Raw genomic sequence first — 27,477 nt, forward strand, 5'->3', positions numbered from 1 at the left:
TTTTATTATCATACTCACAAGTAGGATTACATAGGCTATTAAGAAGATTCAGCTCTTACTGCCAGGGTAACTCCCTAATCATTAGCAAATCTAAATCGAAAACAATGGTGATTGGAAGAAACCATCAGAGACATAAGTGGCAATCAGATGGTGAACCAATTGAACAAGTTAACAACTTTGTATATTTGGGCATAACTTTTTCCAAGACTGGATCTTGGGCCTACCATCATCAACGGAGTAAATTTAGAGCAAAAGCCCATTTGAATTTATTGCTCAAATTAAAGAACCATAGTTACCCAGGGTCCCTAGCCCCATTAATCAAGGTTTATAAGGCTAAGGTTACCACAATGCTCTTGTATGGAGCAGAAATTTGGGGTCTTTACTCAACCACAGTACTAGAACAAAAACAGTCCCAGCATTTGAGATGTATTTTGGGTGTAGATCCAAGAACATCTGCTGCAGCAGTTAGAGCTGAATTGGGAATTCATACAAGTCAGGCATTATCTAAAATTAGAGCTTATAACTACTGGTGCAAAGTTAATGAAATGGAGACTGACAGACTCCCCAAATTATGCCTACTAGAGCAAATAAAACTACAATCACAAATCTCCTGGATCACCAAACTAACAAATTTTTTAAGAAGCTGTGGCCTTCCTGTCTCTTGCGTAACAGGAGAACAATCTAAAAAAAAGTTGCCCAAAGAATTAAGGATATAGAAGCACAAACTGATATAGCTATCCTTAGTAAGGTGGGTAACTTGAAATGGCTGAGTAAATACAAACGTACTTTTCAAGTAGACAGTTATTTGAAGTTACAACTCCCAAAACATGTTAGGGAGATATTTACGAGAGCGAGATTCGAACAGCTTGACACAATGGTCAGATATGGGAGATTTCATGCTATACCGTACAATGAACGTCTCTGCATTTGCGGAGCGGCAGAGGTAGAGGACCTGGCTCACATCCTATTTGACTGTTGTCTGTATAAGAGGGTGAGAGACAGGTATCTTGGTCTATATACCAAATGAATGACCCATTGGGATCCCCACATCAAAATAACTTACCTTATGTCCGGCCAGAACTTGAAAATAACATTTAACGTAGCACAGTACTTAAACAAAATGATCCGGTTGAGATCTGCATATGTGGGACTAATTGGGGTAGATTGCAAGGGCGATTCTGAAATATAATGTTATCATATTTTATCTATATTTTAAATTATTGTACACTAATTTCATTTTAGATTGTATTTTATTACTATTTCATCTTAAATTGTATTTTATTTTAATTCCATTTTAAATTGTATTTTATCAAATTCCATTTTAAATTGTATTTTATCAAATTCCATTTTAAATTGCCTTTATCAAATTTTAGTAACAATTTGTTGCTGGAACTTCGCACTTTGATATGGACCAAGGGCTAATCAATAAAGTTGTTGTTGTACTAAAGAAAACAGCACAATAATTTGGTTATGGTAAAGTCTAAAAAATAACATTGCTTGCATTTAAATCATAGCTAGCAGTAATTTAGAATTAAGCGACTACAAAACATTCTGCAAGATTCTCATATGTTGCATTACGGGACAATTAAATATTAAATATAAATAATTCTCCCAGAAATGTGCAGAAAAGCACATCATCTCTTCTGTTTTCATCACACTCATGTTTTACCAAAACTAACAGGCCACTCCTTTTCAGCAAGGTAAAGCCACCATGAATCAAACACTATGTTTTGTGATAAGGATTGAGAGGTTCAGCCCATTGCTGCTCCTTTGTGGAATGCCGCAGGGCTCAGTACTCTCTCCACTCCTTTTTAACATCTACGTGAAGCTACTGGGTGAAATTATCTGCTACCAGGGCTTAAGGTATCATCAATATGCCAATAATACGCAACTTTACATCTCTACCCTTAGTGACCAATTGATGCTGTCACTGTCTTCTTGCAATGCTGGAAGCTGTAGAGGCCTGGATGGGGGACAATAAGCTTTGACTACACCCTGGCAAGACAGGATGGCTCTGGGAGCATGGAGCTCCGAGATCTGGGACTCTTTAACATCTTTAGTTTTGGATGGGTTGCACTACCCCCAAACAAACCTGGTGCCCAACTTAGGGTACTTCTGTACTCTCGCCTACTGTTCGAAGAACAGGTGGCAGTCAATGGTCAGAAGAGTTTTTGCAAACTTCCTGTTGTGTGCCAGTTGCATCCGTTCCTGGATTGGGAGCTCCTGCACTCAGACATTCAAGCCCTAGTCATCTAAGACCTGGAATATTTGGTCTACATAGGGCTATCCTTGAAGAGTATTTGGAAGCTACAATTGGGTGCAGAATGCAGCAGCACAGAAAGTTCTTGGGACTCTCAATGTCCATGTAACACTGCTGCTCTACAAGCTACATTGGCTACCAGTTTGATTCTGGGTGCAATTCCAGATGTTGGTAATTTCTTTTAAAGCCCTGTATGACATGGGTGTAGACCAGGGGTGTCAAACTGCTGGCCCATGGGCTGGATGCGTCATGCCGAAACCACGCCTACCCCATTGCCAGCAATGGAAAAAAAGTCGCAATATGTTGTGACACGTCACGTGACGTTGCAAGTTTGACACACCTCGTCTAGACTATCTGAGGAACTGTCTCAACCCAACAGGGTCAGTGATGATGATGATTACTACTACTACTACTATTACTACCATACAGAGGCATAAACAATGAATCATGGTTTATGCCTCTGTATGTTGGTAGCAGCAGCAGCAGCAGCAACAACAACAATAATTAGTGAGTACCTGACAAGGAAGAAACAGTGCAGATCTGGAAGCAGATATGGGATAACCCAAAGAAACACAAAAAGGATGCAGCTTGGTTAAAAGAGGTGGATGCAAATAAAACAGAAGTTGAAATGAAAGAACTAGTAATAACAACAAAAATGGTAGAAAAAAAAGCAAGGAAGATCAAAAATTGGTCAGCACCAGTTGAAGATGAACTGCATGGGTTTTGGCTGAAACATCTAACTGTTATATACCCACTCATTGCCAAGCAGTTCACAATATACTACAAGGAGGAAAAATTGAAAAGTGGCTAACAACTGGGAAAACCTACCTAATAATGAAAAATCCAGCAAAAGGGGCAACACCAGGCAACTACAGGCCAATTACCTGCTTACCAACAACTTGCTAACTGGTGTGGTAGTTGATGCAGTACAACAGCATCTAGTTGAAAACAATCTCTTTCCACCCGAGCAGAAAGGAAACCGCCCCAATAGCAGAGGAACAAAAGAACAACTCTTAATAGACAAAATGATCTTGGAAAACTGCAAGAAAAGGAAGACCAACCTCAATGTGGCATGGATTGACTACAAAAAGGCATTTGACTCTCTGCCACATGACTGGATAATCAAGTGCCTAGAAATAACAGGAGTCAGTAGAAACAGCAGAAAATTTGTGCAAAGATCGATGGCACAATGGAAGACACAACTGCAGGTCAATGGTGAAAGACTGGGAGAGGTTAATATCAAGAGAGGAATATTTCAAGGAGATTCATTATCACCACTACTGTTTCCTCTGTCAACAATACTGAATAACTCAGGACATGGCTATCAAACATCAAAAACATCTGCCAGAGTATCCCACCTCCTTTACATGGATGATCTGAAGCTATATGGAAAAACATTATCTGAAATAGAATCACAGCTGAACGCTGTCTGTATATATAGCTAAGATATTGCAATGGAGTTTGGCTTGGACAAATGTGCCACACTTACTCTCAAACAAGGAAAAATAGTGAAAACTGAAGGAATCAAGATGCCCCACAAAAATAACATTAAGAGTCTGGATGAGGAAGATTACTACAAATACTTGGGTATCCTTCAAGCTGACAACATGAAGCACACTGAAGTCAAGAAAAAGATTAGAGGTGAATACATCAAGAGAGTGAAGAAGATCTTAAAGTCCAAACTCAATGGAGGAAATACTGTGAAGGCAATCAACACCTGGGCAATTCCAGTCATTAGATACACAGCTGGAATAGTGGACTGGACTCAAGCAGAACTAAAAGCAATGGATAGGAAGACCAGAAAAATAATGACAATGAATCATGCCCTTCATCCATGCGGTGACATTGACAGACTCTATCTACCAAGGCAAATAGGTGGACATGGAATGCTGCAAGTACATCAGATGGTTGAAGAAGAAAAAATGGCTTTGGAAGAATATCTGAAGGACAATGATGAAGATGCACTGAAATTAGTATATCAGGAAGGCTTACTGACTACTGGAGAGACCAAACTGGTCTACAAGAAAGACCAAATAAAGAATAGAACAGAGGCATGGGAAGACAAAGCACTACATGGCCATTACATTAAAAAAATAGCTGGGAAAGCAGATAATAACAAGACCTGGCAATGGCTAAGAGCAGGAAAGTTGAAGAAAGAGACTGAGGGACTAATTCTGTCTGCCCAAGGCCAAGCCTTAAGGACAAATGCATACAAAGTCAAAATTGAGAAGACAACAACACACAGTAAGTGCCGCCTATGCAAAGAAGCTGAAGAAACAGTCGACCACCTGGAAAGCTGCTGCAAGAAGATCGCACAGACTGACTACAAGCAGCGGCATGACAAAGTAGCAACAATGGTGCATTGGAAGATCTGCAAGAAATATCATTTGCCTGTAAGCAAGAACTGGTGGGATCATAAAATAGAGAAAGTCATAGAAAATGATAAACTGCTCTGGGACTTCAGAATTCAAACAGACAAGCACCTGCAACATAACACCCTGGACTTAACAATTGTCGATAAGAAAGACAAAAAAGTCTGGATAGTGGATGTGGCAGTGCCTGGAGACAGCAGAATAGACAAGAAAGAACTGGAGAAGATAACAAAATACAAAGACCTACACATGGAAATAGAAAGACTGTGGTAAAGGCAAGCAAGGGTAGTACCAATAGCAATAGGTGCCTTGGGTGCAATCCCAAAACAACTGGAGCACCACTTGAACACCATTGGCATTGACAAATTCGCCATTAGTCAATTGCAAAAGGTGGCCTTACTAGGAACTTCTTCCATCCTGCGATGATATCTGTAATACCATCAAACATCCACATCTGCCTATCCCAGGTCCTTGGTAAGGACTCGATAGGTAGACAAAAATGCCAAATCCAGTCTGAACATCTGGCTGACTGTGTGATGATCTATCATCAATAATAATAGTTGGAAGGGACCTTGGAAGTCTTCTAGTCCAACCCCCTGCTCAGGCAGGAAACCCTATACCATTTCTGACAAATGCTCGTCCAGTCTCTTCTTAAAAATTTCCAGTGTTGGAGCATTCACAACTTCTGGAGGCAGGTTGTTCCACTCATTAATTGTTCTAAGTGTCAGGAAATTTCTCCTTAGTTCTAAATTGCTTCTCTCTTTGATTAGTTTCCATCCATTGCTTCTTGTCCTGCCTTCAGGTGCTTTGGAGAATAGCTTGACTTCTTTGTGGCAGCCCCTGAGATATTGGAATACTGCTATCATGTCACCCCTCATCCTTCTCTTCATTAAACTAGACATACCCAATTCCAGCAACTGTTCTTTATATGTTTTAGCCTCCAGTCCCCTAATCATCTTTGTTGCTCTTCTCTGTACTCTATCTAGAGTCTCAACATCTATTTTACATCGTGGTGACCAAAACCGGATACAGTATTCCAAGCGTGGCCTTACCAAGGCTTTGTAAAGTGGTATTAATACTTCACATGATCTTGATTCTAGCCCTCTATTAATGCAACCTAGCACTGTGTTGGCTTTTTTGGCAGCTGCAGCACACTGTTGGCTCATATTTAAGTGCTTGCCACTAGGACTCTGAGATCCCTCTCACAGTTACTATTATTGATTGAGTATAATGTATAAATCCAACAACATATGAAGAAATCATTTAATGGAAATGTACTATTTATCACAAAATTTTGGAATCCATGCTGGAAACCTGGACTTTACTTCAGATCAGGTCTCCAAGTTTGCTTATCATACTTTTGCAGGTGGTCCAATTATTCTGCATTAGTGCTTTTATGCTCAGTAAGACAAATAGGACATACACATAGATAGGAAACCTTTTTCATCCCAAGAGTTGCATGGCAGGTGTGCCCACCTTTGGCAAGGAAGCGAAAGCCAACTTACAAGTGGATACAGCAATCCTATTCCCTCCCAACACACACATATGTGCATTTCCCCAGTGCATTTCCCCACTTAAGTGTTCCACTGATACCAAGAAAGAGTAGCTTTTAGGTGGGATCACAGATGCAATCTCTTCTGAATTTTTTCTAAACAAAAATGTATCACTTTAAATCACTTTTAAAAAAGGAAGGCCTCTTTTTAAAGCTCATCTGTTTCAGGTGTTAATTGAGAATCAGTCATTCAAATCACAAGAAGCTGAAGACATTTCTGTTCCAAAGTGACTCCAGTGACTGCTAGAAAGACATTGTTATAAAAGAGAAAATATCTACCGTATTTTCCGGCGTATAAGACGACTTTTGAACCCCTGAAAATCTTCTCAAAAGTTGGGGGGTCGTCTTATACGCCGGGTCGTCTTATACGCCGGAAAAAAAACACCTTCGGATCTTTTTTCTGCTGGGCGGCGGGATCGCTGGGTGAATGGAGGCAGGCGATGGCGACCCGTGGTTAAGCGGACGACGGCGAACGGGTGATGGAAGGCAAACTCGTCAGCTACTGGGGCGGCTACTGCAGCTGCTGCCGTTGCTCGCTCAAGGACTGGCCGTGCTAGCGCCTCCAATGCTGGCTGACAGGTTCCTGATGAGAGGAGCGGGACTAGCTCGCGCCCGTCGTATCGAGCAGCCGCTGCCCTGTTTCCCTCCCTGTTTCCCTGCTCCGCCTGCTCTGTGATTGGCCCAGCTTTGCTCCTTTCCGCCAAAGGGGCGCCTCGCCTTATTGTCTCTGAGCTCTCTCGCCTGCTGCGCTGCTGCTCTCAGTTCCGCACTCCGAGCAAGCAATTCTTGTGGTCAGCGCGAGTCAGGCGGTGCCTCGGCGGGAGCAAAGGCTCTCCCTTCCTACGGTCGAGCGGGGCGCCTCTGGGGACCGCCTGCCCGTCCTCTCGTCGGGGACCTGACAGCCAAGCATTGGAGGCGCTAGCACGGCCAGTCCTTGAGCGAGCAACGGCAGCAGCTGCAGTAGCCGCCCCAGAAGCTGACGAGTTTGCCTTCCATCACCCGTTTGCCGTCGGCCGCTTAACCACGGGTCGCCATCGCCTGCCTCCATTCAGCCCAGGGCTCCAGCCGAGCGGGAGTCGTGTTTCTGCGAAGAGGCGGCGGCCGTGGCGGCGGCAAGGGACTCGAGAAACCCAGCGAGAGGGGCGTGCCTGTGCTGAAGGTTCTCCCGGAGCCTGGCCTGGGGCGGGGGCTAGGGAGCGGCGCCCTCTGCACGCCCGCGGACCCGGAGCCGCGGCGGAGAGGCGCTTTTTCCCTTTCCCTTCATGGGGGGGGGTGTGCGCCTCTCCAGGGACTGCTGGGTGGGCCGCGTGAAGCCGAGCGGCGCTTCCCGCGCGAGTGGCTCGGCAGAGGCGCTGGGAGAGGCCGGGGAGCGAGGCGAGCTGGCGGACAAAGGCGAGAAGGGCGTGCCTGTGCTGAAGGTTCTCCCGGAGTCTGGCCTGGGGCGGGGGCGGCGCCCCCTGGGCCTGCTTTCCCCCTCTGGCCCCGCTCCTCCCCCGTGCCTGCCGCTCTTCTCGGCCTGGCTTGGGGCTGCGGCTGCCGGCCCCTTGTTCCGGGAAGCCCCGCGAGGAACCATGTGGCTTTTTGCAGTTCTGAAGGTATAGGCTTAGCTTCCTGTTTGGCGGGGCCTTCCAGCAGCTGCAACATTCGAGCAAACTCGCATGGGGCAAAGAGGGAAGGAAGGAGACTTGGGGAGCCTAACTTTTGGGGACCAGCAACTTGGGAAAGCTGTAGCCTCAGGCTTCCTTCCGGACTCACCTGTCACCAGCACCGCTCTTCCCCCCGCGGGGATGCGCTTCCGCCGGGCGGTGCTGGCCGAGACGAGCCAGCAGGCAGCCGCCGTGAGCGCGGTGCTGAGGGGCAGCGGCAGGACGGCCTGGCCCAGCGCCTGCAGGACGGCCAGCAGCCCCACGCGCACGCGCAGCAGCAGCCGCCGGCGCAGCAACAGGTCGGAGCGCAGGAGCCGCACCGCCAGGCTGCCCAGGAAAAGCAGCCACACCGAGAGGCTGCACGCCCAGGCCAGCTCCATGAGGGGCAGGGTGGGAAGCTGGCCGGGAAGAGGGACCAGGAGCCCGGGCCGAGCGCGCCTCGGCCGACAGTGAGAGGCAAGCGGCACGTGAGTTCTAAAAAAGAGGCTGCGGGCGGAGCTGCCCCGCCCTCCGCCGAATGGGAGAAGTTCAAGGCCTGGGGGGGAAGCAGGAGGGGCGCCGGCCGTGGCGGGGTGGCGGCTGCCCTCCGGCGCTGCCTGCCGCCCGGGAAACGCTGCGCCTCGGGGGCCGGCAGAAGCGCGGGAGGGCCGGTGGGTAAGTATTTTCCGGCGTATAAGACAAAACCTTCAAAATCTTCTTAAAAGTAGGGGGTCGTCTTATACGCCGGGTCGTCTTATACGCCGGAAAATATGGTATCATTTATTCTATTAGAAAACATTAGAAGCACAATTGCATATCAGAATAATTGAATTTTCCAAACCAGATTCATACTTCTTTATAGCTTAATATCCTTTGTTTTCCATCATCCACAAAATTAAAAGGTAGCAGTGTAATCCAGCTATTCACAGAAGTCAGTGAAAAAATGGAAGTAAGGAAGTTTTCTTCATTTTAGAATTCAGTATTATTACAAATTTAAAGAAAAAGCTTCTAATATGAAATGAGATTTGAGTATTATAATACAGTAATACAGTGGTTCTACTCCTATTTGAATGACTGATCCCAATGTAATATTAAGGTATGGCTTTATTTTTGGTAGTATATTGTGGATTCCAAAATAGTGTATTTTAATTCTCATTATTATTTAAAAGATAAAGGTAAAGGTTTCTCCTGTCCAATCGTGTCCGACTCTAGGGGTTGGTGCTCATCTTCATTTCTTAGCTGAGGGAAGTAGTATTGTCTGAAGACACTTTCTGTGGTCATGTGGCTATACACCAAAGTGCACAGAAAGGTTAACTTCCCACCAAAGTGGTACTTATTTATCTATTTGCATTTGCATGCTTCCGAATTGCCAGGTTGGCAGGAGCTGGAGCAAGTAATGGGAGCTCACCCCATTGTGAACTGCTCGGGTCTTGAACTTGGGTTGTCAGCTTAAGTGTCTTTAAATGCTGAGTCATCGCGCCCCCTGCCAATATTGTTAACATCTACATATAAAGGAAATCTAGTGGTTTCTCCTTTTTCATCTAATCAGAAAGACTGGGTGCTTTGAAAAACTTTTAGGTGTGGTGACAGACACAAAAAACACTGATAGTCTAGATCAGGGGTCCTCAGACATAAAGTACCCAAGGTTGGGGACCCCTGATCTAGATTGCCATAGATGGTTTATCTGTTCATGTAATTAATAATCTACTTTGGGAGTGTCTGAATTCCATCTAAAGCAGCATTTCCCAAACTGATATTGTCTAGATGCTTCCGATTATAATTCCAGTCAGCATTGACTATTTATTATAACGGCTAGATCTTTTAAGAAACACCAGCCCAGAACATCTGGAGGATTCCAATTCAGGGACATCTGGAGAATGTTAAATCCAGAAGGCATAGAAAACACAAATTACTTTGGTAGTAGTTTGCAGGCCCTTTTGTTTGTTTAGCCCAGGGGTGTCAAACTGCCGACCTACAAGCCAGATGCGGTGTGACGAAACCGTGCCCACCCCATTGTCGAAACCGTGCCCACCCCATTGTCGGCAATGGGAAAAAAGTTGTAATACATCATGACACGTCATGTGACTTGCAAGTTTCACACCCCTGGTTTAGCTTGATATATGGATAGAGATAACCTAATTGTAATATTCACATCCTGGTTACTTTTAACTTGACACCTGTCAATGCAATTATAATACATCATTGCTTTGCCATTTCAAAGGTTTACTTAAAACTTAGAAATTCTTTTCCAAATGTGATGAATCAAATAAAGTCAAGCCTGTGCTTACAATACAGAATATTTTGGGGGGTTGACATTTGGATACCAGCACATCCAGAAGAGCTTGCTTGGCACCTATATTATAAACCTTTCAACACCAAAATAATACTAGGGAAGTACAAATCATTTTGAACACCAAGCCACTTTGAAAGTAAAGAAGTTGCTCTGAATGCAAAACTAGCTATCATTTCTGCAAGTAGTTTTGAGTTCAAAACCTCATTGTTTTGAGCCTGAAACACTTCCAAGCTAGTCAACTTTGATTCAATTGCAAAATGATTCCATAATTTTGAGTTTGAAATATTTTGCACACCCCCAGTAAATTCTTTATTTTCCTGCCTTTTTTCAAATGTTATTATTTTAGTGTTTTAAATATACCAGTAGTTTTAGTATCTTTTTGAATCTATTTTTATTCATCTTATGATGCATTTCAAAAGTGGTAATATAATTTTCATAAAACCAAGAATCATTCTGTTATTTACTTTAAAAGAAGGTACAGACATCAGCACAAATTCTCAAATTTGTATAGATATAGATTTGTAAATTGTATTTCCATTATAATGGATTCCTCAACACAATCATTATTTAGTATTATGATGATAAAATTTAACACAAAATTTCATTTTAATTAACATTTCTCACAATTCATTTTACTGAATGCTTCTCTGGACATGCTTAATACTGAGGGAAGATAGTATGCAGAAGAGAAAAGGTAGTTATTTGGCAAGCCAAAGCAGCATAAAAGGCAGCATTCTACTTAGCCATAGCAATTAATCACAAGTCAAGGAAGTATAGGCAAACATGGGAGTTAGGATTATATCAGCAAAGCCATTAACTGCTTAGACCTCTGAATACCTTTGGGAATAACTAAATCATTCCCTTGTCCAGCCAGTCTGCAGGCTGCTGCACTGCTAGGCGATATAACAGGAGACATGGGTAATGATGAAGGACCTGGAAATGGGACATATGCCATCAACATCCATCTTCATTTAATCAATATATTTTTAATGCACAAAATACTGGGTGAAACTGAAGCAAAACGTGAAGTGAATTAGACTTCATTTAAATAAAAGGCAATCTATTACATTCTTCATAAGGTGATTAAATCACATAGAGAGCTATTTTGTGTATACCCATTAGATTCTCAACCATTGTTACCAATTACTGCTAGCATGTACATTTTACAGCTGAAATCACTGTATTTAAATTGAAGGTTACAGGATGCTCCCTATTTATCAATAATACACACTGAATTCTGTTACCTTCAAAAGGTCCAACTCCAATAGTCCCCTCCTCGGTACTGTCAAAGCCATGAGTTGTGATCTGTGTTTCAGACAAGCCAAGTCCAGCTGGCAAAGAACGCTTCAACTCCTTAGAAATGTTTGAATAAAAGGGAATATCCATGTAAAAATCCCAAATAAGTGAACACTTAGGCATAATAGCAGTCTTTAAGTCATCTTGAAAAATGTGTTCTGTAGTTTGGAATCTATTTTATGGTGTCATGATGTTCTATTTTAATGACAACACAATGCTCAATTACAACAGTTTCCAGGTTTAAGAGATCCCTTGTGTAGTCTAGATGCTTCCCCTGACCCTAAAGAGAACAGTCCAGCATACCTTTGAAAAAACAGGAGGAAAAATTCTAGAGCACTGATTGATTCCAAACTGGAAGGCTTTTTTCAAGACTGATACCTTGAATGTTACTTAGTGCAATAAGCAGATATTCTGTGTATTGCTTATTTCCAGTAAAGAAACTAATCTAGCTAACTCTTATCATTAAGCCTTCTGCAAGAAGAGTTTCCTAATACAGGGTTAACTATTTGAACAGCTGAGATCAATCACAGATACATTTATGGATCAAACTGCCATTATCCAATAGTTTAATTAAACAACTGTGATTGCTTACATAGAAAAGTTAAAGCTGTAAACTAGGTCTTTGTATCAAAAACTCAATGCAAACTTACGTAGATCGCAGATACAAAAATCTTAGATCGTTTAAAATATTCTGAGAGTCAATGCTAACAGTCCTTTTCTTTCAGCCATTCTGAAAATAAGTATTTGAACAGTAAACTAGTAATCTTTGTACAGAATCTGTACTCTTTTTTCTGTTGATGAAATTTCTCCGTTCAGCAAAATGGCAGTGGGGCAAGTACAATGACTTTTAGAGTTGGGGGCTAGCAACTGGAATTTATGACAATGAACTGAGCAAATTAAATCTGTTGTTCCTATTTGGACGCAATTCAAAATTAATCCAGAAAGTTACCTTTTCAATTTTACCCCTTTATCCTGTTTTGGGAAACTGATAAATAAATACTAAACATCTCTATAGTAACACCCACAACGTGATTTAGAGAGATTTAAATTCATGCCATAGACTGCTATTAACCCACTAGAGCATGGGTAGGCAACCTCGGCTCTTTTATGACTCATTGACTTCAACTCCCAGAATTCCTGAGTCAGCTGACTCAGGAATTCTGGGAGTTGAAGTCCATGAGTCATAAAAGAGCCGAGGTTGCCTACCCCTGCACTAGAGCCTCAGGATTTCAAGTTTTTTCCATTTCATGTTTCTAATTTGATACATTCATGCCTTATTTGCTACAAGCCATAATTTGCTATTTCATCCATTCAATGAGATTTCACTAGAAGACAAAGATCAAGCCACAGATTTGGAGAAAAAGATAAGCAAGTGATAGAGAAGGATAAAAAAATGGAACTCTCCATATATAAGAGGAAGGAACAAATACTAGAGACTGAAGCAATTATGCGTTTACTTAATATAAAATATAATGCATACAATGAACTTTACATTTGTCTGTTCCATAATATTTAATCCAGTTATCAAGCTAAAACAATATTTAACTGAATGATGGATAACCATTTCCAATTAGCAAGTCAGCAGAACATGACGTTTTGGCTTGTAATACATTTGCAAAACCAGGCCTTGATAATCTACTATATTTGCTTGGATAAATAACTGAAATCTTGCCATATTATAGCATTCCACAGGAGGATGAAGACGGAAACATAGCAAAACCAAGATCTATGTATATATACTCTTTGATATACAACCAAGCCAAAACCGGGAACTTGTGATCTGAATTCAAAATTCTGTTGGTTGGGCCCACCTGGAGGTTCCATAATCAAAAGCATTTACGACTGCTACAACATACAACCTTAATGGGCAGGCTCCATGCAGTCATATGTAATAAGTTACCAGTATGTGATATGTGCAGACATCTCTTGGGATTTCTCCAAAAACCTAAATATTTATGGCCAAATAGTACATGCAGGTGAAATTACATAGTCAACAATTTATCATTATTTAGATGGAACAGCAATATGCTCATTAACAATGTTTACAAGAGGATTAAACTGTAGAGAAATCCACAAAATATTGTAAACATAGCACTGAAGCCAGCTTCTGCCATTAAGCATTATAGCACACTGAAAAATTTCTTTAAATTAAATGCTAACAGTAATTTATTAATGAATATTTAAACAAGGAATTTTATCTTTTTTCCAGTTATGTTAACTTTCTGGTTCAATTGACTAAAATACTATTTTGACTTGCATTGTACCAAAAGAATCTCCCTAGAGCTCCCTGTTTTTCTGAACTAAGAGGTTTTTTATTTTTTAATTGAAGTTGAATTAAGTTGTCTCTACTACATATCTTCACCGATACAGCTGTGTGGCTGGTATTTGTTTTTTTTAAATAAAATTTTCAAGTTTGAGCATAAGAATGTATCCTTTTACTTTCCTGGATGTTTGTATTTCTTTAATCAAAGTTAGCGCTCTGTGCTGTCTGGGGATTTCTATAAATATCCCAGATTCTCTCTCAACCCTTTCCACGCCCATGTTCTGGCAACTGCAAAATATTTTCTAATTTCCTACAAAGTGCCAAAGTTTTACAGTAATGAACAATAATCAGGGATAAAGCTTTAATCATTTACAAGATTCAGTCTTTATAGAAAAGCTGTCAGCTTTAGTTTCAAAGCCCCAATGTTAATGACCATAATAGGCATGAAAGTATGCCAGAAGTTTGCCTTCACTGTTCATTTGACTGCTTCCAAAAATTAGAACAGATATATAGTTTCAATATTTTTTTTCATGGAATACTTGCCAGGCTTATGTTTATTCCATTTTAAAGCTAATGAAATGGCTATTTCAAAGTACATAGTTGACAATATTCAAAATTGGTACATATTGCTGAACCTATGCTTCATTTTACTTTTCATTTATATCTGTCTTCTTACCTCTTCTTTAACACCAATAATTACTAGGACATCTGCTATATCACTTTGTCTGTGAGGTAACATTAATTACTAGTGACCTGGTTTGTACATAACAGTGAAGTATAAAATGATTTCTCACTTCTTCAGGAGAATTTTGCATCCTGGGCCACACTCATTTTCACAAAACATTAATTTTCTTTTTTTGGGGGGGACTTTAAAGTTTATAGCATTCATTTCTTTTCCACTCTTTTATGTATCATGAATGCAAATCTCTAAGTCTGTCTAGCATTTCTCACTTCAATTTTATCATCAATTTTATTTTAAATTTCACTCATGCTGCTAGATTAAGGTTCCTTTTTAAACCCTCTACATTTTAAAAACAAAATAAATACAAATGGCCGTCCAGTTTTAGTTTATTCTATTTTATGTATAGCTCTAGAAATAAAATACCCATTTTTAATGAATAAGGCTTCTCCCATCAGGGAAATCTTGGCTACCCTGACACACGTTCTCCAGCTCTTGGATTGCTTAATCATTAGTAAAACTGGATTATTGCAAGGCAATTCAGGGGATATTTATAGATTCATACCCTGTTATAGTTGTGCTCATGCATATCTTCCAATTCTCCATTGCTTGTCACAGAAATCTCTGCTGCTGACGTTTTGGGGGACTCTTGAGCCATTGAGCACGCCTACAATATGAAAAAAATTAATTAGCTTTCCTCAAACATAATCAATATTCAGCTTTTGGATATTCAGTAATTTTTTTCCTGGTAGGGGCAGGAAATGGAGGAAATCTTGCTATATCCCAGGTGTATCTTGAGACTCTTATATAAGAGTGTTATGAAACATGCTATTACTAAGTTTTGTTTTTGAACCTTCAAGTCTGTTGACTCTTGGTGACTGCTTGGACTAGTCGTTACTAATTTTTTGGCAAGCTTTTTCAGAAGTACTTTGCCATTGCTTCTTCCTTGGGCTGAGAGTGAGTGTCTGTTCCAAGGTCACCAAGCTGGCTTCATGGCTAACACAGGACTTGAACTTATAGTCCCTTGGTTTCTAGCCAGATCCCTTAACCACTATACTAAACAGACTTTCTGTTACCATGTTACTGGAATCTAAATAAGCAACTATGCATTCATTGTCAGGGTTCCCCACCACAATAGTATATTTATTTCTTTATGAAATTTATAAAGTTACCCCTAGCATATGGCATATGTAGGATAACATATAATCACAATATAAAATTATAATCTAGCACAGTGGTTATGAATAAATCATGCTGAAAGTATATAAGTGAATCACACCATAAGTATTAATAACTTAATACTTATTAAGTAATAGGTATTAATGTTATATGTTAATTAAATTATGTGTTATAAGCATATCTGATCATGCAAAATAGACAGTCTCGATGGCCCATGAAATTGTATTGCTCAATTTCTCGCTTCAAACTTACAGAGGACTAAAAGACGATCACTATAGTTCTCTTGATCCATGTGAGTCTTGGAATGCTTAGAATGAACCACAACTTCCAGCATCCCTCATCATTAGCTATTCTGACTAGTACTGATAAAAGATGTACATTAGAAACCTCAGGAGGGTTTAGTGCTCCAGTCTGAACAAATAATAATGTTTACAACAAATGTTACCTCATTGTCTTTCTGAGGGTGTTTGCTGGGATGAGTGAAAAATACTCGGATTATAAATCAAAAGTATGTACTCCCAACAGGATCACCCAAGGCATGAAGGTGATCCTAGGTACACAGCTAAAGCAGGCAGGCACCTATATCAGGCAGCATTAACAGGAGAAAGTGATCCTGTATTTTACTAACAAAATTACATGGATAGATGAGTTAAAGTAACTGACAACATAATGCCAGATAACTGGCCTCTCCGCTGCATAGTATTCAACATGCTACTGAGGAAGAACTTAGGACCTTTAGGAGTAAGAATGGCTTATTATCTGACACCACTGGACAATATAGTTAAGATGAAAAGAATCAATTATATAATAATATCTTAAGAAGTGAATTGAATCAGAATGGAATTAGATATCTTCATTCAGAAGTTCATAGTTTAATATTCAGAACATGAAAAATAAAGATGAAACTGCACTGTTTTCATAGTTAGGTGGAACATAGTAAGGCATTACTTGGAGACAATATAGTCAATGACCAAATATTATCAAACAGATTGTGTGGACAGCTCTTTAGTATATGCCACTGATGGAAAAGAGGAGGTTGATAAGTTTTATGGTCAACAGACCATGCAAGCAAGAAGTGGCCCTTGTAGTTGGAGAGTGGAATATCAAAGTTTGAAATAATAGGGAAGAAAATGTAGATGGGTCTAGGAAATAGAAATGAAGCCAACTCAATTATTTCTTCATTGCTATTATAGTATTCAAGCAATCAAAATGACATCTACATATACTAGAAGGTATACACTGAAAGAAAAATGACAATATTAGTAGTAGAAGAAAGTGGAAATACTGTTTTAACAGTAAAAACATGGCCAGGGACTGATCGTGGAATACATTATGAAGTAATCATGTGCAAGTTTCAAGTCAAGCAATAGCAGAACAAAGCAAAACCAATTAATTTCCTGTATATTATCATAAGTATATACAATATACACATTTTGAAACCCCACATTAGGGCTGAAATTCATTATTAGAGAACCAGAGGAACTATAGAATGAAATCAAGGTTGTTAAGGATGAATATGAAAATAGATTACAAAAGACTAAGAAATAGAAGAGAGCAAATATAATATCATAATAAATTATGAAAATTGCCAAGTAGAGAAACCAAAGCCAAGAAAGATAAAGATCACAGGGAGGATTTTTAACGAAGAGTTTCAGAGAGCTGTTACAAGAGACAAGTAAAGATACCAAATATAGGAAGAGGGAGGATTTCCAAAAGATTTCCAAACACAAGAAGACTTTTCAACTTCAAATTGGTATCCAAAAGGACACCAATAGACAAATAGCAAGGGATTCCAATAAGATGAAATGAAGAGGGAAGAAGTATACTGAAATTCTGTACAATAAATTTGTTAACATTCAAGATTCCTTAGAATAGTTTTCCAAACTGTGAGGTGTATTTTCCTTGAGGAGATGTAGAAAGAGTCCAGCCAGGGGAAGTGTGAAGAACCTTTTAGTACATCATTATAATAAATCCACTTTCCCCAAAGTTTCACAACATTGATTTCATTCGTGCTCATCTCGGTATTTAGATTTTTAGGGACAGTGTATATGTGAAGGTTATATTAAAGAGATGTATGATCGTAAAAAGTTTAGAAACTCTGCTTTAAAAGATATTCCTTATTTACAAGAAGCTCTAGTTCCAGAAAAAGGGACGCGGTGGCTCAGTGGGTTAGGACGCTGAGCTTGTCGATCAGAAGGTCGGCAGTTTGGCAGGTCAAATCCTGAGTGCCACGTAACAGAGTGAGCGCCTGTTACTCGTCCCAGCTTCTGCCAACCTAGCAATTCGAAAGCACGTAAAAATGCAAGTAGAAAAATAGGGACCACTACAGTGGGAAGGTAACAGCGTTCTGTGCGCCTTTGGCGTCTAGTCATGCCAGCCACATGAGCACGGAGACGTCCTCGGACAAGCGTGGGCTCTTCGGCTTTGAAACGGAGATGAGCACCGGCCCCTAGAGTTGGAAACGACTAGCACGCATGTGCGGGGGAACCTTTACCTTTACCTAGTTCCAGAAGATGAAGTTAGATTAACACTCTAGTCATTATTTATTTATTAGATTTGAATGATCACCCCATCTCAGAGTGCAACTCTGGGCAGCTCACAACAAAAATTAGTAAAGGCTACAGAAATACTGCAAGCAACAGAAGACGAACCAGTCAAGGTACCGACCAAACTATGCTAACAAATCTGGAGACTGATAGTCTGGAAAATCAATTAAAAGATGTAAGCATACATATCAATGCCAAAGAAAGGAGACTTAACAGACTGTGCAAACTATCATATAATAAGTCTTAATTTCACATGGTATCAAAATATTTAGTATCTTCCTGTGCAAATTAGACCCATGTATGGAAAGGCAGATATTGGATGTTCAAGATGGTTTTAGAAAAGAACAAGAAACAAAAGATATTATTGTAGCTGCACACTAGATAATTGAGAAAAACAAAGGAAAAAATAAATATGTGCTAAATTGATTACAGAATGGTGTTAAATTACATTGACATGAAGCTATGGAATATCCTTATGAAAATGGGAATCTCAAAATGCCTCCCTGTCCTCATAAAAAAACTTATACATAGGTTAGGAAGCCACTGTTTAGGCAGAACATGGCAACACAGATTGATTCCAGGTTGGTAAAAGAATGCATACTTAAACAGTAATGAGCTTTTGGGCTGAAAGGCCATGGTCTAGTTTGGTCATTTAGACAACAGCCATTCAGCCTGAAAACTTATTACTAGTTAATTGATGCCTGCTATGAAAGCCTATACTAGTATATAACTACATATTCTTTCCTTATTTATCCAATTTATATGCTGAATATATATTGAGGAAGACTGGATTGGAAGATGAGCATGGTTTTAACACTGGAGGCAAAACATCAATAATCTGCTCTGTGCTGATGATGAAAATGCAAATGATCTGCAAGCTCTAGTAATGAAAAGATATTGAGTAAGGAAGATGAGCTAAAAAAGCTGACAGAAAATCAAGAAGCACAGTGGGAAAAATGGGATTAAGATTAAAAACATAGAAAACCAAACTAATGACAACAGGTATGTGGTGTACTGTTTCTGTCTTTTTTCTTTGTTGATATTGTCTGTTACACTAATTATAAACCGTTATTGTCTTGCTATTTTTTTTTGAGTAATACAGGTAGTTCTCACTTAGCGACTACCGGTTCAGTGGCCATTCAAAGTTGCAATGGTGCTGAATGGCGAGTCTTATGGCCAATCCTTAAATTCAGGCACTTGGCAACCAGTGCATAATTACAACACTTGCAATGCCCCATACTAACATGATTGCTATTCACAACCTTCATTGCAGCTTCCAAAAGGCAAAGCCAGCAGGAAGTTGCAAGCTATGGTCATGTGATATCATGCTTAATAAACCATGGTCCAATTAACAACAGCAACCAGAACTGCCATCATTAAGTTAGTATGGTCATGTAACTTTTATGCTATATGATATCACACAGTGACAGAATTCTGGTCCCAATTATGGCAGTTAACTGAAGATTACATATAACCTATTTGGTCCATGTGTATTATATCTAGGATACATTTCTTTAGATATTCAACTAGCATTGTTGCAAAAAATTATAATCTGCATTCAACAAAGAAATTGGTCTGTATAACTGTGTTTCCTCTGGATCATTCTGTTCTTTGTAATTTATAACTATACATGCCTCTTCCCATATTGGCAGTATTGTCTTTGTCTCTTTAATTTTATTCCTTGTGTTTGTCATTGGTTGCAACAGTTCTTCTCAAATTCTTTATAATATTTAGCTCTCAACCCATCTAAATGTGATGCTTTTCCAAGTCTGATTTTTTTAATTGCTTCTTTTATTTCTTTGAGATTCAGTACCAACATTAAGGGACCAGCACTGAAGAAATATGCTATGTAGCACTTGCTCAGGTAGCAACAGAGGGCTCCAAAAAATTCAGATGTCATAATGTATCTGTATCTACAAAAATCTGAATCAGGTAGGCAATGGTTTTCCCTGTAACTTTTTGTATAAATAAAAATTGGCATCTAAGGGAAAGAGAACAACTAGAAGTGAGCCTGATGGGCTTGACTATACCAACAATGGATGCATCACTGCAAGGCCTCTGTTTCCAGAGTATCATCCTGGAGAAAACCTGTCTATGTAATTACAAAGAGTTTATATACAGCCAAATAATTTCTTGAAAAATCATATTTTCTTTAACATATGCTGATTTTATGAGCCAAATCCTGCTACCATATTTTTACAGATTACAAAAAATAGATTTAATTAATTTGAAACTATTCTACAGTTACTGTTTGTGGTAATAGCTCACTTCACAAAACATGCACTTAAACAGGGATCTTTTTCCTTTTTTTACTTGCTTGCTAATAAGCTTTTTTTGCTTACTAGCATGAGGGAGGACTGACTAATAGGCATTAGTTATAGTCATCCAAATATGAAAAAACTTCTTTCTGATAATAACTGTAACACAGCCTATCTATGGAGCTTGTGGTTGTTTCTCCATCTCTGGGATACTTTAAGAACAGTTACAATGACTACATTTACAATCTTTGTAATGCCTTTTTTTCCACTCACATTTTCAGTCAGCCAGTATCTGTTATCCTCTACCTGACTTGTTTTTTTCTCCCATCTTGCAGAGAGATTGCTTAAACAAGTGTTCTTAAACAAAGAACCATCTCCCTAAAAAGTGCCAAGGGCAAGTTAAAAAGCTCAGTTCTGTGAGAGAAATTAGAAACCTCCCTGCTGCCTGAAATCAGCTAGAACCCAATCAGATTCATACTAGACTTTTTTTTGCCTCCTAAATGGCTAGCAGTTCAAACAACTGGTAGTAGCACACTCTTTTCAATGTGTATACCTCACTGTATGACTTAGTCTCTTGTAATCCCTTCCTTTCCAATGAAGGTAAATGCAAACATTTTAACTGGGTTTTAATTTTCTCAGGGTTCTATTTAATCTCTTTTAATTTGTTTTAACGTTTGTATTGTCTGTTTTTTAAATGCCCTGTAAACCGCCCTGAGTCCTTCGGGAAAGGGCGGTATATAAATCTAAATAAATAAATAAATAATAAATAAACATTAATTCTTTTCTTGCTAATTATCCCAATGCTGGGGTGAGCATTCCAAAGGGCAGGGGGTTGGGAAAGGGGGCTGTAGGATTTGCCCTTTCACCTAGCTTCCTCATGAGTTGAGTTGCTCCTTACTGTTTGGGCTCACTCGGCTGTTTGGGTCACATCCTTCTGCATTGTAAAGCAAAAGAAAGTGCAAAATTGTAAGCACAGTCATGGTCACATGATTTTTCATTTAGTGACTTTGCTTAATAACCAAGTTGCTTGTCCCAACTGTGGCCTACACAAGGACACAGGTTTAATGCTGATGGCATTATCCAATTCCATGATCCTATGCTTTCCAGATATGTTGAATTTATAACTCTCAGAATTGCCAGTTTGTTTTACCTGTTTCCAAAACTCTGCATACATTCCATCTTAACTTGGATGTTATTTTTCCCATTCTGAAATAATGATAATCTACTAATGTATCTACTATACTTTGGAGACTGCTATCTAGTTATATATACAAATAAAGTTTGTGTCACTTTCCAATCCTCTGGTCCTGAACCTAATCTCACACTTATTAAAAATGCCACACAAAGATAAGAATTCCCAAGAATAGTATGAGGTACTGTACTTTGTTATAGCTTTAATCAGGCAACAGTCATTATCTTTTGAGTCTACTCTGTTCAGCATTATTTATATCTTTTGCAACACCTGCAGAATTTTGGAGCCATCCCTTTCATGCAAGTGAACCTCTGTGCTCAAGTTTCTAGTTCTTTGCTTTTAAAAAACACAAATATTCCATTTAAATATATTGAAACTTATAAACAAGTAATTCTAAATACAGTACTGTTGGCTACATTACAGAACTGCAGATTGCAAAAAATCCTGTTGTGCTAGAATTCTCCACAAGTATCATTTGAAATTATTCAGTGCCACCCTAATATTATTGGGGAAATATGCATTAGCAACAAACTGCATATTATAAACTATGTGTTTGTCCAACCTGTTTGGGAAAGAAAAAAAGGTTTTCTAGTGTTAAGCAGAATGTATCGCAGAGGTTTGCACAAATATTTGGCAAACTACTTGGCTAGAAGTAATTATTTGCTCTAAACAAGCAGCTAATGACAAAGATTGTGTGTGCTTAACATGTCTTTCAACAATTCAACAATACTGAACTGACATTCTTATAATAATTGAGGATGCTCTTGAATTTATTACTGAAATGAAGCTACTTATTTAATTTTTAAAAATATACAAGTATTTTATAGCTCATATTTGCAATCATTATTATTACTACTATTCCTTTTTCCTCTTTCAATGACTATTTTTCAAGAATGTAGGATCTAGATTGGTATACAACTTATATCACATAAACAATTCTATATGTTTTATTTATATAATGGGCTAAAACCAGCTAAAGGTCATATGAATATTGAATTGAAAACAATTTAAATGGTCCCAGAGTGCCCTCATGTGGAAGCCGTTGAACACTCAAGGGCTTTCATTAAAATATTAGTTGTAGTGTTTCAGTGGAAAGAGAATGAACAATTCAGATTGGTAGAACTGAAGACTCAAAGCAAAGGTAAACTTTTTCAGGCTAAGGAGAATATTAGAATCTGTATTCAAAGAATTTATTGGAATAATATGGATTACAGATTATGAAATTATTCCCCCTGTATTTAATAATTTCCCTATTCTATTACATTAAATATTGTAATTAAGTAAAATCTTTTGGGCCACACTCAAGCCTTTGGAGAGAACTGCATTTCTCCTTGGCTCTCAATATGGTACTGGGAGACTGTAACCTGCCTTGAGTTCAGAATTTCCCAAAATATTACTTTGTAATACAGGCAGTGCCTGTATTAAGAACATTTGATTTATAGATAACTTGTACATATGACCAGGTTTATTATTCAAAATGGTGGATGGCATTCTCCTTCCTCAAGCCAATAAACCACTAAAGCCATGCAATATTTTCATGAACCACTGAAGTCACACATTTTTAATACAAAACCTGTTTTCAGCAATTCAGCAGTTTTGCAGCTCAAGGAAGAAGAAAAGTCTGCCATTTTTAGTAATAGGCAATCCATTCATAAGTACAAACTCTGATTTGTATACAAATTTGAGTTAAAGACAAACTTAAGAACAAATTTGTTCTTAAGATGGAGACTCCCTGTACACGTTATTGCTACTGTAGACATTCTAGGCTGTTTACATGGTTTTAATAATCATGATATTCTCACTAAAATTAACAGCAAGGTGGATTGCTAAGCTTATTACAATGCCCAAGAGAAGAAATTTTGAACTGCCAACTAATTAAGTTTTTAAATTTACAAGACTATGCATTAAGTTAGGCCTTTGGCTTTTTCTACCTATCCAGTTATTCCATATTACTGCCACGTTAGAAGGAAATGTGGTAAATCAGGTATTATTTTCAAACATGTGGCTCATATGCCCAAATGATTTACTTTTAGAAAAAAATATATCTTATTTCAAACAATTAAACATTAGAAGAGATATAATGTGGGACATATTTCACAAAAATTAATTAATATAATTAATTTTAATATTTATATTCACCTGAATCACAAGATTTATTACAATGACAAGTTTCAAAGTTCACAATCAAAAAAACAATTTAAATAGTACATAAACTCTAAACCCCAAAATTTTAAGAGTATACTGCTAAAAATAAATATAAAAATTAAATAAGAAATTAAGAAAGAAAACCGCAGCCATTCTTAACTCTTACTTGAATTACAAATGTTTGGTGAAACAGAATAATTGTAATGGTCTTCCTAAAAATAAATAGTGCAGGAGCTATTTGGGTACCTTATGGTAAGCTTTTTCAGAACAACAAATACACTCGGTGTTATTAATCATACCAGTTTAACCAGCCATGGTTTTCAGCATTTACTAACCGCATTTATTAAAAGTATAAATACATTTTTCAAATGTTTAAAAGAAATCCAGAACTTTCCAAATGCTATATGTTTACGCCTAAGTAGACAGATTATAAAAGCCTTGTGTAATACCACAATCAAAGAGACTCTATCCTTACATTTAGGCACAATGAGCACAACTGATACAGGTAGTCCCTGACATACAAGAGTTTGTTTAGTGGCCATTTGAAATTAATATGAAAAAAGTGACTTATGACCATTTTTCACACTTACAACTGCATCTCCATGGTCACATGAACAAAATTCAGACATTTGGCAGCTGACACATATTTATGATGGTTGCAAAGTCAATGGGGACACCAGATTCCCTTAACAACTGTGTTACTAACTTAGCAATTACAGGGATTCACTTAACAAGTGTGGAAAGAAAGGTATTAAAATGGGGCATAATTCATTTAACAAATACTTCGCTTAGCAACAGAAATTTTGGGCTCAATCGTGGTTGTAACTTGAGACTACCTGTATAGCAACAATGCTGTATATTACTTGAAAAACATTTTTGCTTAATCTGAATGATGTTTAAAACTGTTCATTAATACTGTAACACAATCTAGTGTCTTCTATGCATCACATTAGGTTACTTTGCAAGAAGCTAAACAGGAACCAAATAAGATATTCTTCAAACTAAGAGAAACTGACTCTCCTACAGAAAAAGTAACTGTTCCTCAAACATGGGATGAGAAAAGCCAACCATCTACCTCATGAGAATGCACCCAGAAGAGCAACATAAAATCCTGTCAAAGTAGGAGAGAGGATGTGGTTACCTACGAATGAACGAATTCATTGGTATGCATTGAAACCATCTAGATCAGGGGTGTCAAACTCAATTTCATTGAGGGCCACATCAGCATTGTGGTTGCCCTCAGGGGGCCGGGTGGGTATGGCCAGGGTGGGCGTGGCCTACTGGGTGGGCATGGCTAGAGTGTGTATGGCCTACTGGGTGGGAATGGCCAGCTCTACATTGTTTGCATCAAGGGTGCCTATGGGGGCCTGGGCAGGAGTGGGACAGATCTGAGGGTCCCTGGCAGAAGGAGGGTCTCTGGGCCAGGGCCAAGGCAGTGGGGGCCGTTCCCTCACTGTTTCCAGGATGGCTTTGCGGGCCACATGAAACCACTTTGCGGGCCGGATCCGGCCCCCGGGCCTTGTGTTTGACATGTCTGATCTAGATCAATATGCACCCATTCTGCAAACCTGTCAGTAATGCCAATAGTTCCTCCCAAAAAAGTAGGAATATTGGATCAACATCCATATAATAGAGATTGAATTAAATTTGTTTTTCCAGTCTGAGCCTGTTAAAGGATTGGTTGATTTCTGAATAACTATCACTATATGTATCACCCAATCACCTCAGAGTCAGACTGGATTCCTTCTGGAGCTTGATGAAGTTCATCAACCGTTGGGGAACTCTTGCTGTGTTCTGACATATCTGAAAATGAAACAAGTTGAGTGTGTATTATTTTAAGTAACTAAATGTATTCTAATAAGCTCCTACAAGAACTTATATCTGCTTTATAATATATATGTATATATAAGTACGTATTAACATAATGTAACATAACACACACCTCGCCACTCCACACCATAACATATATGAAAGCAAGTTTGGTGTAGTCATTACTACACAGTCCTAGAGCCTGTGAATTCTAGGCCTCCCTTAGGCATAAAAGTACATAAAAACTCTCTCTCAGCCCAAAACACTTCACAGGATTGTTTGGGAAAATAGGAGGAGGAAAGAGTATAAAGTGGGTTCATCACGTTCAGTAATTTATAAAAAAGGCAGGATAAAAATCTAATAATACAATAGTAATAGTGTTATTAATATTATTATACATTCCAGCAATACCTTTTGGATGGGTTATGACTGAAGGGACTAAGAGGAAGGAGAACATTTGCAAACTGGACAGACAAAATCTTTTTAGATATTGTTCCTACTTCTTTTAAACCCTAATCCATAGCAATCAAGGAAGGAGGAAATGAAGTAGAGAAAGTTGTTTATGGCAGTGCCATCTGTTTAACCTGACTGGGGGAAAAAGCAAAAAAAAAAAAAAAGCAAGATCTACTTGTTTTAATCTGATTTTAATTTTTGTATGTTATGTTTTTAACCTTCCCTGTAAACCGCCCTGAGTCCTATGGGAATAGGGCGGTATATAAATTTAATAAAATAAAAATAAAAAATAAATAAAATATATCAAAATAACTAAATAAATACAAGAAATACAAGGTTATAAAGTTGGGAATGTTCTGCTTCAGATGCTCTACTATTTTAGGAACTTGATTTCTTTTCCCCATGATTTCTGTTGGTAGTTCTAAAAATCTTTTTAGTTTAAGTATTAAATGTTAAATAATGAACGAATCCCAAAAAGCAATTTTGGGAGTGATAGTTCAACTATGGTAATGTACAAAAAGAAACTGTCTAAAATGAGTCTTAAAAACTTATAATCTTCCTGAACTGGACACTGTCCAGTGTTTGACTGCAAACAGCTGGCCTGGCCTTGTTGATAGTTCCTATCATGGAGTCATCTGAAAATAATTCTTAGACAATCCTACTGAGCCAAAAGTCCTATTGAGCCAACTCAGCAAGGTTAAGCCTAGGATTTGAGCCAGAATCATTACACAATAGATCAGGAAGACTCTGATTTACACTCACTTATGCAATACTAGGGACGCGGTGGCTCAGTGGGTTAGGACGCTGAGCTTGTCGATCAGAAGGTCGGCATTTTGGTGGGTCGAATCCCGAGTGCCGTGTAACAGAGTGAGCGCCTGTTACTCGTCCCAGCTTCTGCCAACCTAGCAGTTCGAAAGCATGTAAAAATGCAAGTAGAAAAATAGGGACCACTACGGTGGGAAGGTAACAGCGTTCCGTGCGCCTTTGGCGTCTAGCCATGCCGGCCACATGACCACGGAGACGTCCTCGGACAAGCGCGGGCTCTTTGGCTTTGAAACAGAGATGAGCACCGGCCCCTAGAGTCGGAAACGACTAACACACATGTGCGGGGGAACCTTTACCTTTTATGCAATGCTTAACCCATGTGAGAGGTGCTATCACAAAGGGAGCTGCCACAGGACTTGTAAGTCACAGCAACTTAGAAATTAAAATCTAGTCAAAAGTAGCCCCTGTCTAAATTACCTTGTGATCCAGAGTATTAACTCTTCAAAGGCCGGCCTCCATCATTTCTCATTTTCTCCCCTGGAACTTTGCCTAATATATGGAGTGGATTGGGTTTTTGACTTTTAGATGGAGTTAACTATTTTTTTAATGTAATGGTCCCACTGTGAGTACTCAAGCTCACTCAAACTTAGGACGGATTGTGGAGTACTGATTTACACTATTTAGCCGGTGAAATAAATTGGAGAAAGAATTTACATCAAGACATGCTCACTAACAAGGTTATGTTTTCCCTCACACAATACAGAAAGATTTCAGAAATTCTCCAAACTTT

The 27,477-nt window shown here is 39.0% G+C and overlaps 1 protein-coding gene across 7 annotated transcripts in view; it reads right to left on the reverse strand.

Moving 5' to 3' along the window:
• Positions 1-27,477, reverse strand: part of ARFIP1 (ARF interacting protein 1) — a 65,046-nt gene that overhangs the window by 32,809 nt on the left and 4,760 nt on the right. For 4 of the 7 annotated variants that reach the window (XM_081332839.1, XM_081332835.1, XM_081332833.1 and 1 more), the window contains exons 2-5: positions 25,384-25,463; positions 14,906-15,007; positions 11,347-11,455; positions 10,940-11,035 (exon numbers count right to left, since the gene is read on the reverse strand). In XM_081332839.1, coding sequence (XP_081188965.1) covers positions 10,940-11,035; positions 11,347-11,455; positions 14,906-15,007; positions 25,384-25,461 — 385 coding nt within the window. In that variant the 5' untranslated portion in view covers positions 25,462-25,463. Of the gene's footprint in view, positions 1-10,939; positions 11,036-11,346; positions 11,456-14,905; positions 15,008-15,771; positions 15,793-25,383; positions 25,464-27,477 lie in introns of those variants that run through there. The other 3 variants (XM_081332837.1, XM_081332838.1, XM_081332836.1) reach the window with 3 other exon arrangements.

The sequence above is a fragment of the Vipera berus genome (assembly GCF_964194415.1).
Source record: "Vipera berus genome assembly, chromosome: 7".
In the NCBI taxonomy this organism is placed as follows: Eukaryota; Metazoa; Chordata; class Lepidosauria; order Squamata; family Viperidae; genus Vipera; species Vipera berus.